This window comes from Notechis scutatus, chromosome Z (genome assembly GCF_049901735.1).
Source record: "Notechis scutatus isolate UNSWTSFEM ecotype Mainland chromosome Z, rNotScu1.2, whole genome shotgun sequence".
In the NCBI taxonomy this organism is placed as follows: Eukaryota; Metazoa; Chordata; class Lepidosauria; order Squamata; family Elapidae; genus Notechis; species Notechis scutatus.
This window is the reverse complement of record NC_142025.1, coordinates 132,086,424-132,103,921: the sequence shown is the minus strand read 5'-3', so window position 1 is coordinate 132,103,921 and position 17,498 is coordinate 132,086,424. Positions and strand designations below refer to the sequence as shown.

Genomic DNA, 17,498 nt, shown 5'->3' with positions numbered 1-17,498 from the left:
GAAAAGTGTCCTCCTACATGTCCTCCATTTTGATATTGAAGACTAACCCGTAAATCTCCCTATTGGATCTATGCCGATCCAATCTGTTGTGGGCGATGTGACGTATTTGCATTTGACATGATGATTAATCAAGGCTTGGTACAGTGCGGCGAGACGTGATTATGAGATGCCTGCGCTCCACACAGGAGAATTGTTCTGAGAGAGTGTGCCGTGCGCAAGTGGCCTTGTTTTTTTTTCTTCAATTTATTTTCTTCCTCCTTTTCATTGTAAAAAAGTTGGTCACCTTAAGTAAAATGGAGCATGTGGAGCAGTGGTGGGATTCAATTTTTTTTTACTACCAATTGTGGATGTGGCTTGGTGGGCGTGGCAGGGGAAGGTTACTGCAAAATCCTCATTCCTCCCCACCCCACTAACCTGCTTTCCAGCTCCGTTCTCCTGTGCAGGGCAACCAAAGAAGACCCAGCCAATCAGCTGGGACTGGGGAGGCAGAGAACAGATGGGGGCGGGGCCAGTCAGAGGTGGTATTTGCCAGTTCTCCGAACTACTCAAGATTTCTGCTAGCGGTTCTCCAGAACTGGTCAGAATTTACTGAATACCAACTCTGATATAGAGGGCAGAAAGGTTAGCTATGACTTCTCAGGAACTGCAAGTCCACCTGGTTCACTCCTGACATCCTACCTTACAGATAGAAGAATTGTAGAAAGGTGGTGATAGAAAGGAAGAGGATAAATACAGTTGGAGGAGAAACAAAAATGGCAGCTGCAGACTTCAAAGCATCAGATGCCTCTACTTTCCGATCTCCAATCTTCTGTATGGGACGGAAGTTGTTTATTAGCTGGGGTCCCTTTGAAGACTCTGTAGATGAGAGCTCTGAAGCAAATTTCTTGACCTATTGAAAGAAAGAGATGATAGCAAGAAAGACATGATGGCAGCCTTCCAGTATTTGAGGGGCTGCCCCACAGAAGAGGGGGACAACCTACTCTTCAAAGCACCTGAAGGCTGAACAAGAAGCAATGGATGGAAAGTAATCAAGGAGAGGCCCAACCTACAACTAAGGGGAAATTTCCTGAAAGAACAATCGATCAGTGGAACAACTTGCCTCCAGAAGTTGTGAATGCTCCAACACTGGAGGTTTTTAACCAGAGACTGGACAAACATTTGACTGAAATGCTATAGGGTTTCCTGCTTGAGCAGGGGGGGTTGGGCTAGAAGACCTCCAAGGTCCCTTCTAACTGTTACTCTGTTGGGCTGCAGGATTTCTCATCACTAAGATGCATCAGGACAAATGAACCAGGCCAATGTACAACTTGGCAGCCCAAAGAAGCATTACAATATCCCCTTCATGTGCATCCGTGGTTATTTAAGAAGCTTGGTCTTCAACTCTCTGTTGGAAATTCCCAGGGCTGAGCTCAATGGGAATTAATTTGTAGCAAAAAAAGGAGAAAAGGCTATCAAACAGATGGACAGGAAAGGATGGAGTCTCTTCTCAAAACCTGGCAAAAAAAGTTACTTTTGATAGTGAATGGAGCTGATTGCTTACTGTAGAGCTAGTCCTTAACTTACAACCATTTGTTAAGTGGCTATTCAAAGTTACAACGGCACTGAAAAAAACGGTCTTATGACTGTTTTTCACAGTTATGACCATTGCAGCATCCCCATGGTTAAATGATCAAAATTCAAATGCTTGCTCATACTTATGACAGTTGCAGTGTCCTGGGGTCAAGTGATCCCCTTCTGCGACCTTCCAACAAGCAAAAATGAGGAAGCTAGATTCATTTAATAACCGTGTTAATAACACAACAGTGATTCACCTAGCAACTGTGGCAAGAAAGGTCGTAAAATGGGGCAAAACTCACTGAACAACCATCTGGCTTAGCAACAGGAATTTTGGGCTCAGTTGTGGCCTTAAGTCAAGGCCTACTTGTAATTCATGGAGCCAAAGAGAAAAAAGGGAGCCAAAAAGGAACTACCTATTTCTAGCAGAGCTCAATTTAATGTTAAAAACCACAAACTCTGCTTCCCTCTTGCACGTAACCGCAGCAACAACCTGGTTAGGCAACATCCTCTGACTGCTTGTATAGCCATGTTGCTTTTACTTCATCCCCAGCCTATGTGCAACATGGACCTAAGTCACCCTTAGTTGCCCCTGTGTTAAAATAGTGTTTCCTACTATATTCTGATACCATATAAGGCACATACCCTCCGTAAAATTATGTCAGAGAAAAGTCAGGTGCGCAGTGACTTAAAACAAAGCCAAAAAAACCCTCAACAGGAAATGGATCAGCAACGGGGAGGACCAATTTCACGACATAATTGTATTTGCCCTCCCTGAGTTGGGAGGGCAAAGACTCAAAGGCCCATTTTGAAAGGAGTTCAGAGGGGAGAGACATTCTCAGGGGTGTCCTTGGGGAGGAGGGGGGTCAAAAAAGTCAAGATGGTGTCCACAACTGAATGATCAAACGTCCGCTCTTTTTTACCTACAGGTAGTCCTCGATTTACAACCCTTTGTTTAATGATCGTGCAAAGTTACAATGACACTGAAAAGAGTGACTTATGATCGTTTTTTAGTCTTATGTCCACTGCAACATCCCTGTGATCACGTAATCAAAAATTGGATGCTTGGCAACTGGCGTGTATTTATGACGGTTGCAGTGGCCCAGGGTCATGCGATCACCTTTTGACGAGCAAAGTCAACGCTGAAGCCAAATTCACTTCACAAACATGTTACTAATTTAACAACCACAGTGATTCATTTTACATCGGTGGCAAGAAAGGTCATAACATGGAACAAAACTCCCTTAACAACTGTCTTGTTTAGCAATGGAAAGTTTGGGCTCAGTTGTGGTCATATGTTGAGGACTACCTGTGTGCACTTCCCCATTTATGCTGCACATAGTTCCTCCTTAGCAAAGTCCTTTTATGGATTTTTCTGCTGGGCTCCCAGCTTGTTGGAGAGAGAGACTGGCTGAGCTAGGGGAAGGAGTCAAACAGGGAATTAGTCTGGAATCCCTACTTGTGCATAAAAGAATAGTTTGACACCTCCCCCTTCTCTTGAATGCCATTGAGCTTTGTATAGTCTTACTCAGGTGCAAACTTTCAGAAGATTCCTATTCTATAGGCCTGAGCCATAAAATGGCTAATCGAACTCTTCAGGTGTGGATTTTGTTCTTCGCATCCTGACATAACTGTATTCTTACCACTTTAGGAGGCACCAGGATGGGGTCAGCAAAGACGGTCCATATTACAGCCTCATCACAGCCAGGAGTGGTAAGGGATCCAGGGTAGCGGTAATAACGGTCGAGGCTAGTGGAATCCATCAAATCCAGCAGAGAAAAAGAGCCGTCAAGATGCACATCTTCCCCTGTTCAGGAATCAGAGTAAAAGTAGTTATGCCTTGCTTGCTCAACTGAATTATTTTCAAGTCTGTTTTCACACTGACTGTGAAAGAAAAATGGAAAGCCAATTAGAGCCGAGAACTTTCTCACTGTCTCTGTCAGGAAGGCAGTTCCTATTGCTGCTCAAATTCAAACAAAATGTAAAAAGCTTAATTTAAAAAAAATAAAATAAAGCTTAGAATCTCCTGAAATTCGGAAGATTTTGCAAAACAAGCAAGCAACAAGCATCTCATGCAAGCTTGCATTTTTTGGTGAGGTTGCCTGAATTTGGTGATGATGGTGAGAAGAATTTGGGAGTTGGAAGAGTTCCATGTATAGAATCACACCTGTGCCGGCATCTATAGCCTGAAAGAAGTATGGGACCCTGCTCTAGTTAAATATGGAACATCAGATTAAGACTGAAGAGACTTTGGATCAAATCCCGCCAGCTCTGAAACTTGTTGGGAGATGTTGCATATTCCTGCTGAATCATACTGATGTCTCTCTCTAGCCACCGAATTTCTGCACAAGTTCTCCAGAGGCATTTTCTACCTCTAATCAAGAGCTCTAAAAAATGGTTGGTCAAATTCATGGAAGTGATGGAGACCAAAGTCTTTTAGCCTTCAGGACAGTAAAACTGCCTCTGAAGGCTATGTGCTGGGAGACTGATGGGTTTCCTTGTGCAATTGGTCAACCTCTGGGAGAACAATATGCTGGACTAAATGGGGTCGAGTTTAGTGCGGTCTAGTGTCCTAGGTTTTTATGTATCAATTAGTAGCTTTTAGCCCATCCACCCTCACAAGGCTGCTATGAGGAAAATACGTAGGGGACAGGAAATATATATCATCATTGATCTCCCTAGAGCAGTGGTGTCCAAACAGGGCAATTTTAAGACTTGTAGACTTCAACTCCCAGAATTCCTCAGCCAGCATGGAACTTTAAATTTTGTGGAATCCCTAATGCTCTGACCTTGGTTGTTTGCTCTACAGACCTTTCACTACCCAACTAGGTAACCTCATCGGTGCTACTGAATTTGCTCCCGATTTCTATAATTGCCCTACCAACGTTGATTGGGTGTGGTTTTTCTCCTTGATAGTTCCTTGATTAGGGCATTGTTTTCTGTTTGTTTGTTCCTTTATCTCCTTGGTAGGCCCTTGATTACAGCATCCAGCTTGATTGTTTGTCAGGTGCTAAACCCTGCTTATGTAGGTTGGCTTATGTAGGTTGCTTATTTTACCTACTTTGGTTTTACTTTTTTTAAAGATTGGCAAGTCATTAGAAAGGCATGTCAGGACAAGATGGGGAAATGGTTGGAGCAATCGGCCCACAGGACGATGCTGCAAAGTGGAAGTATCAATTTTCCAGCTTGTTATGGAAGCCATGTGAAGTCTTAGAAGATATACAAGAAGATCCAAACATCTCTCCAGAAATCCAACAAACTTACCTTTTTCGGAAACTTTTTTGAGGTTCTTGGCAAACAATTCCCATGCCTCCGCAGTTTTGTCCTTAGCCTTCTCAGATTCCTGCAAAAAGGAGGAAAGAATAGGAGGGGATATGTCAGGCGTGAATGCCCAGGTCCATATGTAAATGTTCAAATTAACTGATTTATTGCTAATGTAGAAAGTTAGCACCCACCCCTCTCCTAGAAGAATTAAATATTTTAGGAAATATTAAAAGGGTAGAATATTATATTTCCCAGGATGAGAAAAGGAGAAACATGTTTTTAAAGACAAAACAGCTCCCTGCAGCTCCAGGGTGATGAGATTAAGACATGGTCCTCAGGACATGAAAGGATTAGCCCTCTACCCATTTCACCACATGGCACTTGGGAGGATTACATCACCCAGCAAAATTCAACCAAGCCTGGGACTCAAGACAACCTACAAAGTTAGCCCTGCTTGGCCCCATTGGAGTCTGACAACCAATCAGAATACATTTCTTTCATAGGAACAGGAAGCAAGTTCAAAGCCCACCAGAAGTATAAATATATCTCACTCTCTACTCCATGTGATCAGCTAACCAGGACTTCAAACCACGTAGTCCTGTCCACCATTAAACCATCTTTCCAAATAACCTCCATGTTTCCAGTGTCTTTCTCCCCACCTGGAACTGAACCCAGATGGACATTTCTTCCAACACTAAAAACCCATGCACAAGAATCTTTCCACTAATGGTTAACACCTGGTTAGAATTAGGTAAGAGTCAATGACAGTGGAGAGAAGTTGCAGGGATGGCATGTTGTGCAACAAGGTTACATAATGCAATAAGATTGAGACTGGGTTAGGGACTCCTGTCCTCACTGTGAGTTGTGTTGGGGGGGAGTGCATGAAGGGAGGCTTAGCCAATTTCATTATACACATGTTGTCCTCTGACAATAAAGGTAATAATAATAATAAACTTAGTTCTTTTGTAGCTACGTAGGGATTCTAGACCAAGCCCTCTTTTCAGTCTGCCCCCTGACTCTTCCAGTGCTTTTTCTCCATAAGACTCAAGAATTTGGGGATGAAACAAATTTGAACATTGAATATTCTCTTCCCCTAGCCAACTGCTTCCAGTTTTCCACTCTTCTGCAATTTTAGAGTCAGTCATAGGGAGGCATTCTTGATTGACACTGCTGATAGCATATTACCTACCTTGAAATTTACAGTGAAAAAATACTGGATTGGCAACGTTAGTTTTTGATGTCTGTTTGCTGCCACCCAGCAGGTGTTTCTAGTTTTGCAACACAAATCTAATAGTTTTAAATGAAACATAATTGAAATACTGGAAATATACTGTACAACAGCCACCCAGCCACCCTAAAAGTGCTTCTTAAGACGATATTTCACATTGATTGGGGAAATGATCTATTATTTGTAGGGAAATACTGGTAGATTTCCCTTATCTCTTTTATTTACATTACACTCAAGTGGCGGTTGGGAGCAGATTGAAAAAAATAAAAAGCACAGAATGAAAGCATGTTTTGAGAATCGGATTAATTGTTTTTGTCTTTTTTTTTTTTTCTCTTGGTTTCTTCTCCAAAGTTGCAAAATATTGATTCCCTCACTTTGGATCAATTAATCAATGGGAAAAATACAAATATTTTCATACTCATTTCTCTGACAGAATGAATTTCTATAGAGGTAGTTTTCGATATATGACTGTAATTGAGCAAGTAATTTCTGTCATGAAATTTCTGTCTGTTGTGTCATAAAGTGGGTTACGATGTTACAGATCTGATGTTACAAACTTTTTTGTGGCAGCCATTAAACGAATGCGGCAATTGCTAAGTATACCTGTTCTTTGCTATGGGGTGAAACCAGAAATAAATGTCAGTTTTGGCAAAAAGATTATAGTGGTCATGTGACCAAGGAGCACTGCAAATGGCTATAAATGCAGGCCAGTTGGTGAACACCCAAAATGTGATCACATGATTACAGGACAAGGGTGGAGATCAGAAATTCTTGTAAATAGCTTTTGGGGAGGCCCGTCATAATTTTGAACCGGTTGTAAGTTGAAGACTACATCTGAACATTTAGTCTGGCCAGAGCATTTTCTAACTGTATATTTTTCTGTTGGGGAAAAACTTTCCTCCATGCTTTCGACCCTTTTGACCATTTCTGTCAATATCTTCCTTATCTTACCACCTGGTTTTTATAGATTGGCATGTTTGGTCAATGTAGCTGATTTGGATAGGAGGCTCACCTCAATAAAAAATGCCAGCACTGCGATGCCCTTTGGATCCTTCACAGCATTTGACATGTCCATGTTGTTTCTGGTATGTACAATGTGCAACTGAAGAGAGAACACAAAGATTTTGTGAGACCTAGTATCTTGATCATCATAGACCAAGCTTCCTAACCTGATTTTTATTTATTTAATTTATTTGTATCTTGTCCTTATTTTTACAAATAACTCAAAACGGTGAACATATCCAATACAACTCCCCTCTCCTATTCTCCTCACAGCAGCAATCCTGTGAGGTGATTAGGTTGAGGGAGAATGACTGGCCCAAAGTCACTCAAAGGGCTTTCATGGCTAAGATAATCTCCCGCTTTCTTGCCTGGTATCTTAACTACTAGACCAGCCTGTTTCCCTCCAAGTATAGTGGATTATAACTCCCACAATTCCACTCAATATTTATTTATTATTAGATTTTTATCCCATCAACTCTTAGCAATTAATCCTCCTGCCTCTTGTTTTCCCCACAACAATCTCCTAACGCAGATTGGGCTGAGAAAGTGTGACTGGCCTAATGTTACCTTTCATGGCTAAAGAAGAACTAGAACTCACAATCTCCCAGTTTCTAGCCTTAACCATAGATTCTTTAAGTATATCACATTGGGAAAAGTTGATATATGCAACCAAGCCATGATAGATGTTGCAGCTCTAACCATTTTTCTTTGGATGTAGAAGTTAAGATCCCATGTAGCCCTCGGGAATTTGAGATACAGTCCCTTACACAGTTCCAGAACCTGCCAGTAGGTTGCTATTTTAAATGCAATAGAAACTATAAAACACATGGAACTTAGTGCGTCAATGCAATGCAATTAATGTGATTTTAAATTATGTATTTAATTGAATCTTTGAACTAGCACCATTTAATTTGGGAAATGTGCCGCTGGTTGCATTCCAGATCTGGCTTCAGTCCTTAAAATATTGCAAATTCTTACATTCCATGGAAAAGCTATAATTGGAAGAAGGACAATAGATTTCAGGAATTGCAACATGGCTAATTCAGTTCTGAAAGCTCTTGGTTTTCCCAAGCTTCAGACAAATTTCCAGAGGATTTAACCTTGTTACAGGTAATCCTCGACTTATGACAGAAAATGAGCCCAACATTTCTGTTGCTAAACAAGATGGTTGTTGAGATTTGCCCCATTTTACAACCTTTTTTTCCAGAGTTGTTAAATGAATCACGACAATCGTTACATTAGTAACATGGTTGTTAAGTGAATCTGGCTCCCACATGGACTTTGCTTGTCAGACGATCACAAAAGGTGATCATGTGACCTCAGGACACTGCAACCATCATAAATATACGCCAAGGGTCCAAGTTTTGATCACGTGACCATGGGGAATGCTACAAAAGTTGTCAGTGTGCAAAATGGTCCAAGTCATTTTTTTTCCAGTACCGTAACTTTGAACCACCATCTCAGTTGTAAGTCAAGGACTACCTGTAACCGTTAGCAGCTAAAACAATTGCTTATGCTGTAATAAAGCATACTGGTAGACTCTCCACAAAAAGGAGAATCCCACATAAGTCGGCTGGGGAATCTGACCTCACCTCCATTGAGTATTGTTTGCCATCAATCTGATGCTCCGAGCCAGGTCGCGAGGCACCTGCTCCCCAGTGAAGGTGAAAGGATTTGGCTGTATAGCGGGCGGGAAGGCCAAAACCAGCGAGATGAAGACCATCTCCCAGGGATACGTCAACTGCCGATTAAAGAGAGAAGAAAAATCCAGTTCTGTGTTCAGCGTTCTAGATCCGGTCTTCAACCTTCGGAGGCTTTTGATTGTGGGAGTTCAGTCCAAAGCACTTCAAGAGCCCAAGTTTGTTTTCCTTTGAGCTAAAATCAGGGGTAGGTAACCATGGCAACTTTATGACCGGTGGACTTCAACTCCCAGAATTCTGGCTCAGGAATTCTGGGAGTTGAAGTCCACCGGTTAAATGTCATGGTTGTCCACTTCTGAGCTAAATGCTATAATGAGAATCAATTGTGCTAACCAGTGCAGTTAAAAATACAGTTGATCCTCGATTTATGACTGCAATTGGGACCACAATTTCAGTCATTAAGTAATTCGGTTATTAAGCAAGTCATCAACCATAACAATACAAGAGCACACAATAGATACAAACTCAAGATAAAACGCACCAAACTTGATTGCAGGAAATACAACTTCAGCAACAGAGTGGTCAATGTCTGGAATACTCTACCTGACTCTGTGATTTCTTCCCCAAACCTCAAAAATTTTAACCTTAGACTGTCTTCTATTGACCTCACCCCTTTCCTAAGAGGTCTGTAGGGGGCGTACATAAGCGCACCAACGTGCCTACCATCCCTGTCCTACTGTTTCTTTTTATTTTTCTTATATGTATCCATTTCATGTACTCATAACTATGTTTATACTTATACGTGTTATCTTATAATCACTTGACAAAATAAATAAATAAATAAATAAATAAATAAATAAATAAATAAATAAATCATGTGATTGTTCTTACAATCCTTTTTACTGCAGCTATTAAGCAAAGCACTCAGGTGTTCAGCGAATCCAGTTTCCCCAACTGATTTTGCTTGTTGCAAGATGGCTGGGAAGATCACAAATCACAATTGTGTGACTGTCAGATGCAACAACTATTATAAATGCCGGCCAACTGCCAACACCCAAATTGTGATGTCATGATTTCCGGGGATGATGCAACACTTATCACTTAAAACAGGGGTCCCCAACCACCGGTCCACGGACCGGTACCGTCCGCGAACAACTCCTACCGGGCAGGCTTGCTGGGCGCCACCATCTTTTTGATGAAAAAGTGCTTCCGGTGAGCTTTTCCGGTAGAAAGCTCACCGGAAGCACGTTTTCATCAAAAAGATGGCAGCCAACACTTCGGTGAGCTTTTCCGGTAGAAAGCCATTTCTACCGGAAAAGCTCACGAGCTTAACGCCGCCATCTTTTGATGAAAACGTGCTTACGGTGAGGTCACCGGAAGCACTTTTTCATCAAAAAGATGGCGGCGCCCAGCTGATGCCGGTACCGGGCCGCGGCGCCCAGCAGATGCCGGTACCGGGCCGTGGCGTCAAAAAGGTTGGGGATCACTGACTTAAAAGACAAAGAGTACGTCTTTTTTTTTTCTAAAGCCATCGTAACTTCAACCCATCATTAAATGAACCGTACACCTTCTGAAGATTTCATCTGATCTGATTTGCCTGTTTTCCCCATGCTACATTTACCAGAAGCTGTAACTACGACTCCCAAAATTCCAAGCCAAGAACAACTGAGAATTCTGGGAGTTGTAGTCATCTGAGTACATCGGTGACCATTGAATTACAGAAAATAATTGGAAATCAATGCTTCTTTTTTTCTTTTCCCCCTCTTCCCTTTTCCCATTTCCTTCTATATTTTCACTTGTATTTCATATCTTGATAATCTTAATAAAATTCCAGAAACAACAACAACACAGTAACTCACCTGTTTTCCCAGTATTCCTGATTTCCAGCAGCTTCTTGCTGCTGTCATAACCAACAAGGTGTACAGGACCCAGACTGGGGTTGTGGGAAGCATCTCTGTGAATAATGTTGATTGGTGACTGTCTCTTGCCATTGCAATGACCAAGGGATATCCAGGATTTAGGACCTTCCCAACAATCCCCAAGAAAAGGGATAATCATTAGACGAAGTGCCAAAGAAATACATTTTTAAAAAAACATAGGGAATCTAGTTTTCCTAAAAGTTACCATCTCTGCTGGACATCCTGCTCAAGGTTAGCAAATTATATGAACAGGATTTTCCTCTTTTTTTACTACAAAGTAAAGCCATGGGATGAGATACATTTGCAAAGATGAGTTTTGGAATTTAAATGCAATGAGCAATCTCTGGCTGAGACTAAATATGACTTGTATCCTTATGATTTATATTGACTGTTTCCTATTGATTTGATTGCTTATTGTACCCTATGACTATTATTAAGTGTTGCACCTGATGATTCTTGACTCTTGATGAATGTATCTTTTCTTTTATGTACACTGAGAGCATTTCCACCAAGACAAATTCCTTGTGTGTCCAATCACACTTGGCCAATAAAAGAATTCTACTTAGTTTCTAATTAGTTTCCACTTATGATCTAGGGCGGGGGTCGCCAATCGTGGACTTCAACTTGTGGACTTCAACTCCCAGAATTCCCCAGTCAGCTATGCTTGCCAGGAAATTCTGGGAGTTGAAGTCCACAAGTCTTAAAGTTGCCATGGTTGGAGACCTCTGATCTCGGGGGTCAAAAAGAAAAGTAGCTCTGTTTTACTTACCACAGTGTGGCTCCATGTAACACCAGGATCCTGTAAAGGAAAGAAACAGGGTGAGCCAGGCTTCTACTGCAATCCCAAGACAGTTTTTGGAACTAGAGTGCCTTTAAATTATGGCGAAAAAGTCAAAATGGCTACCATAATCAAAGCGCAAATACCTCTGAACAGTTAAAAGGAAGAATGTGTAGAAGAGCAGGCAGAGCTGGAGGGCAGAGTTAAATGTGTCATCAGCCTAGAGTCCTTATGTTCTCAAAAACATTCTAGAACATTGGTTAGTTTTCTGCATCACTGCACATCAGGGAACAATTGCGTCTCATTCAGAGATGGCTGCATAGCTGTTGCATTTATGACCACAATTGAGGCCAAAATTTCTGTCACTAGGTGAGATATTTAAGTGAATTTTGCCCTATTTTATAACCTTTTTTGGCCACAGTTGTTAAATGAAACACAGCAAGTGTAAGGTTGATAACACAGTTATTAAGTGAATCTGCCTTCCCCATTGACTTTGCTTGCCAAAAGGTTACAAAGGTGGATCATGTGACCCTGAGATTCTGCATAAATATATGACTCATAAGGAGAAATTTCCTGAGAGTTAGAGCAATTAAACAGTGGAACGACTTGCCTCCAGAAGTTGTGAATGCTCCAACACTGAAAGTTTTTTAAAAAGAATTGGACACCCATTTGTCTGAAATGGTATAAGGTTTCCTGCCGAAGCAGGGGTTGGACTAGAAAACCTCCAAGGTCCCTTCCAACTCTGTTATTCTATTCTATTCTATTCTATTCTATTCTATTCTATTCTGTTCTGTTCTGTTCTGTTCTGTTCCGTTCCTATTCTTATTCTTATTCTTATTCTATTCTATTCTATTCTATTCTATTCTATTCTATTCTATTCTATTCTATTCTTATTCTATTCTTATTCTATTCTATTCTTATTCTATTCTATTCTTATTCTATGCTATGTTATTCTTATTCTATTCTTATTCTATTCTATTCTTATTCTTATTCTTATTCTTATTCTTATTCTATTCTATTCTATTCTTATTCTATTCTATTCTTATTCTATTCTATTCTTATTCTATTCTATTCTATTCTATTCTATTCTATTCTATTCTATTCTATTCTTATTCTTATTCTATTCTTATTCTATTCTATTCTATTCTTATTCTATTCTATTCTTATTCTTATTCTATGCTATGTTATTCTTATTCTATTCTTATTCTATTCTATTCTATTCTATTCTTATTCTTATTCTTATTCTTATTCTTATTCTATTCTATTCTATTCTTATTCTATTCTATTCTATTCTATTCTATTCTTATTCTATTCTATTCTATTCTATTCTGTTCTGTTCTGTTCTGTTCTGTTCTGTTCTATTCCATTCCATTCCATTCCATTCTTATTCTATTCTTATTCTATTTTGTTCTTATTCTATTCTATTCTATTCTATTCTGTTCTGTTCTGTTCTGTTCTGTTCCGTTCCGTTCCGTTCCGTTCTTATTCTATTCTATTCTATTCTATTCTATTCTATTCTATTCTATTCTATTCTATTCTATTCTATTCTATTCTATTCTTATTCTATTCTATTCTTATTCTATTTTATTCTATTTTATTCTATTCTATTCTTATTCTATTCTATTCTATTCTATTCTATTCTATTCTATTCTATTCTATTCTATTCTATTCTGTACTGTTCTATTCTATTCTATTCCATTCTTATTCTATTCTTATTCTATTTTGTTCTTATTCTATTCTATTCTATTCTATTCTATTCTATTCTATTCTATTCTATTTTATTCTATTCTATTCTATTCTATTCTATTCTTATTCTATTCTATTCTGTTCTGTTCTGTTCTGTTCTGTTCTTATTCTTATTCTATTCTATTCTATTCTATTCTATTCTATTCTATTCTATTCTATTCTATTCTTATTCTATTCTATTCTATTCTATTCTATTCTATTCTATTCTATTCTATTCTATAGTTATGCTATGCTATACTATTCTTTCTATTCTTATTCTTTTGCTGAGTGTCTAAATTTTGATTGTGTGACCATGGGAAAGCTGCAATGGTCATAAGTGTGGAAAACGGCTCAAGGTCTTTTTTTCCAGTCCCATTGTAATCTTGAACGGTCACTAAATGAACCATCATAAGTCGAGGACCATCTGTACTTCTTTGAATGTTAACGTCATTTGAATTTGCCTGCCTTTCACCCACCTCCCAACAGGAAGTCAGTTCTACCAATCAGCGTGCAGGGTGTGCATTTCCACACATTTGGGATTCGGGACACGCACGCATTGAGCTGTCTGAAATTATCTGCAGCCTACGCTTTGTCCATCAAACCTTTCACAACATAGTTGTGTGTTGACATCTATTCATAGTTGCGGACAAGTCAAAATCAAGCTTAAGTCCAACCCTTCCTGAATTCTGTTCTGGTGCCAATTTAGGGCTGAATTTAGTGGATTGGATTCTTGTGTTAGGCCTGGGCATGAAATCTGAACTGCAACTTAACACATGCTCTGGATTCTTTGCATCTCTCCGGATTGTCTTGAATCCAGCTATAATTCTTTTAACTTCCATGTAGTTTTTGTGACCTCCAAAGTGTTTAGTCCCTGATTTTTTCCCAACTCATCTCCAATCTAGCATTTCCCACCTAGGCTCAACCTTGTTAGCTTTTAAATGTTGGCGAACCAAATCCATCCAAAGAATATTTAGTTGTACCCTGGAAGAATTTTCTGGTCTTTCATTTTCTGGCCCTCCTCCCCAGCAAGGCGCTTCCTAAGTAGGGTGGCATTACCTTCAGAACTGGCATAACATCCACTTGGAAGCCAAAAGACCACCGTAAGGGTTGTGAGTATCTTGAGAGAATCCATGGAACAGGATTTTGTCCAGCTATAGGAAAAAGTGCAAGCTGATTGATTAATCCAAACGGCGAACTTTAGGAATAAGAGCCCAGGTGGTGCAGTGGTTAGAATGCAGCATTGCAGGCTAACTCTGCCCACAGCCTGGAGTTTGATCCTTACAGGCTCAAAGTTGATTCAGGCTTTCATCCTTCCCAGGTCAGTAAAATGAGGACACAGATTAATGGGGTCAATATTCTGACATTGTAAACTGACCAGACATTTGTAAAGCACTATGTGGTGGCATATAAGTCTAAGTGCTATTATAATTGTCAGTAGAGGTATATGAACCAGTGTTTCTTTTTTCCTGGCCAGCTTGAAGATGTATGGACTTCAACACCCAGAATTCCCCAACCTTCTAGAATTCTGGGCATTGAAGTCCATATGTCTTCAAGTAGGCAACATTAAAAAAACACTGACATGTACTATAATACCAATTACTTAGCAATAATAGTAGTAATAATATTAGTGATATAAACAAGTGGTAGTTAGTAGTATAATAAGAATAGTAGTATATATAAACATAGTAGTATAATAATTACTTCCATGAGACCATCAAAATGGAAGTGTCACGATTGTGGCAAAAGAGAATTTGGATGGATATGGGTGATATAGATATGGATAGATATATGGGGATGGGGATGGAGAGAGGGAGGGAGGGAGGGAGAGAGAGAGAGAGAGAGAGAAAAGCATTTATGAGAACCTAAGCATGAGCTGAACTTTTGTTCAAAAGAAAAATCAATCTCAGTCTTAGTGCCTGATTAATCATAACAATCATCGTATAAATTAGACATTATATCAAGTTTATGAACCTATACTTTGTAAACCTAATGGCTGAACAATCTGCTGAATTCTTTCCTGCAGTTGTTTTAAATCTTTAAAATTAAAATTATTTCAAATTACTCCCCATAACAATGCTGAGTTCTAGAATTGTTCTTTGCAATTGTTGGTTTTCTTTTAAAATATGAAAGAGGCTTCATGGGCTGCTGATGCAGCTATAAACAAAAAGGATGTATATAAACAATATAGGATGCCCATATAATCAGTTCTCATGGCCCAACATTCAGTTCTGGCACCAGAGCGGCCAGATAAACAGCAGAATGTTTTGGGTGTAGTATTTTGGTTGCCAAATTTTGAAAGAAGTAATCTATGATTGAGCGCATGATTTCACACGTGCATTTGTATTGGGCACCACCAGAAGCCACAACCGACTTTCACAGCACAAAGCAAACACTTATGTAACAACAAAGAACGTGTGATGATGAGACCATTGATAAGGAGTTGTCATACATGTTGCAACAGAGGAGAAATTTCTGTACACACCAGAAAACTTTTAGGACTGAGTAATGTATAATCTGAAACTTTAAAAAAGCAACAACGCAAAGATAAGCGCATAGGATATGATGAATGATAACAGTGCTGAGGCCTAATTAACTTACAGACCTCTTTACCACGAGATGTGATAACAAACATATGAGACAAATTTACAGGAAACCAATTCATCAGTTGCTAAATGAAGCTTCTCTCTTTTTTTTGGTATCATTGTGCTCTTAACATTTTTATGTTCAAAAAAAGCGACAGGAAAAATGAGATTGCTTTCATGCCTTATTTGATAGCAGTGTTCCAATATCTGAGGGGCTGCCACAAAGAAAAGGGGGGTCAACCTATTTTCCAAAGCATCAGAAGGCAAGACAAGAATTAACGGATGGAAAGTAATCAAGGAGAGAAGCAAACTGGAACTAAGGAGAAATTTCCTAATGGTGAGAACAATGAACCAGTGCAATGGGTTGTCTTCAGAAATTGTGAGTGCCCATCACTAGAGGCTTTCGAGAAGAGACTGGATAATCATTTGTCTGAAATGGTATAGCATCTCCTGCTTGTGCAGGGGGTTGGACTGGATGATTTCCAAGGTGCCTTACAGCTCTATTATTCTGTTCTATTATTCTGCTATTTCTATACATCAAGATTTGATTCCTTCCTTCCCTTCCCTTATTTATTTCATCGCTTTAATGCCTCATTTCTGTAAATCAAGGAGGGTTGGATATATTTATTTCTTTAAGTTTTATACTGCCTTTCTTACTTAAGTTATTGAGAGGCTCAAAGTTACCCATTTGGTTTTCATGACTAAGTCAGGATTAGAACTCACAGTGTCCTGGTTTCTAGGTCAGCACCTTAACTACTATACTAAAGCGGCTGTACATCATTCTCAGAAAGAGGCTATGAAAATTGATGGGTCCTTGGAGTGATATTGAGTACCATTTATTTTCTTAGTAAACCATAGAGTGCAAACTGCCTTGATCACCACTAAAAATAGCCAGAAATTTAAAACCTTCCCCATTAGAAAGGTGATCATCCATGATCTATTGCAAAATAAAAAAACAGTTCTTACAGCATCCAAATGTCCAGCTTATCCAAATTTCTAACCCATACTTGTCATTCAAAACCCCACCACTGGAAGGCTTACCTGTCTGGTGAATGTCTTTTTCTGTCCTGCTGGACAAGGTGACAGCGATGATTGAAGAAGCATCCTTCCTTCCTTTTTATACGTGTGTCTCTGCCTCCGTATTTGTGTGTGTGTGTGTGGGGGCATGCAATAAGGTCACCACCCTTCTTGCTAATGGGGCGGGTGGAATTACTTGCAAAGGAGGGTGAGTTACAGCAAAGGAAAGGAAAGAGAAGCAGGTCAGAAAGGCTAAGTTGCAGACTCTGCCTGTATACATGTGCGAGAAAGGGATGGGTGAGCAAGCAAGAGTTACACAAGTCTTAGGAAATCATCTTAGCAGAAGCCACCTTTTCAGACAAGGAAGTAAGCTGTCAATCTTCCCTTTCCTGGTCTTGTTGGCATCCAGGTCTGGATGTAACCACTAGGCTCTTTTCCCTTCAGAGAGACCTCCAAGGTCCCTTCCAGATCTATTCTGATTGGTTGATATATAGGTGCTTGCTACCAACACTAAAGAGGTGGGCTATTTTTCCTTAATAAAAAAAATCTGTCCGCTGCCCCGCTACTTCCCAGAGAAGTTTGACTGGTTGATTTCCACCAGCAATTACAATTTCTAACTATATATTTGTTAGAAAGTTGCCTGAGCATTTCTCTCTAAGCAAGCAATGAGAAAGTTGGTGCAAAACCACCTTGAGTGTGTATTCACACTTCTTTGTGTCCTGCTTGGTGATGGTAGGGAGTACTCTTAAAAGCACGGGAGCCACATTGGCATCCACCTAGCTCTTCATC

At 39.8% G+C, this 17,498-nt stretch overlaps 1 protein-coding gene across 2 annotated transcripts; it reads right to left on the bottom strand.

Annotated features, from left to right (window-relative positions):
* Positions 1–210: 210 nt before the first annotated feature.
* On the bottom strand, positions 211–16,806 carry LOC113422481 (carbonic anhydrase 4-like). 2 transcript variants are annotated; one of them, XM_026683464.2, is made up of 9 exons: positions 16,734–16,806; positions 14,167–14,261; positions 11,377–11,406; positions 10,548–10,712; positions 8,641–8,789; positions 7,059–7,148; positions 4,819–4,897; positions 3,198–3,361; positions 211–889 (listed from the first exon to the last, which is right to left on the bottom strand). In XM_026683464.2, exons 2-9 carry the CDS (start codon positions 14,240–14,242, stop codon positions 680–682), a joined length of 963 nt encoding a protein of 320 aa, XP_026539249.1. In that variant the 5' UTR covers positions 14,243–14,261; positions 16,734–16,806; the 3' UTR covers positions 211–679. The 2 variants fall into 2 exon arrangements, with proteins under 2 accessions (XP_026539249.1, XP_087804586.1); XM_087948460.1 differs by lacking the exon at positions 16,734–16,806 and adding an exon at positions 15,721–15,833.
* Between the last annotated feature and the right edge of the window lie 692 nt (positions 16,807–17,498).

Bases quoted from the DNA above. Each gene is read 5' to 3' on its own strand.
- LOC113422481 (XM_087948460.1), bottom strand. From the start codon at position 15,812: ATGATACCAAAAAAAAGAGAGAAGCTTCATTTAGCAACTGATGAATTG. The intron at 8,790-10,547 runs GTGAGTTACTGT...TTTAATCGGCAG, and splicing joins CAGGAATACTGGGAAAACAG to TTGACGTATCCCTGGGAGAT. The intron at 4,898-7,058 runs GTGAGCCTCCTA...TCCTTTTTGCAG, and splicing joins TGCTGGCATTTTTTATTGAG to GAATCTGAGAAGGCTAAGGA.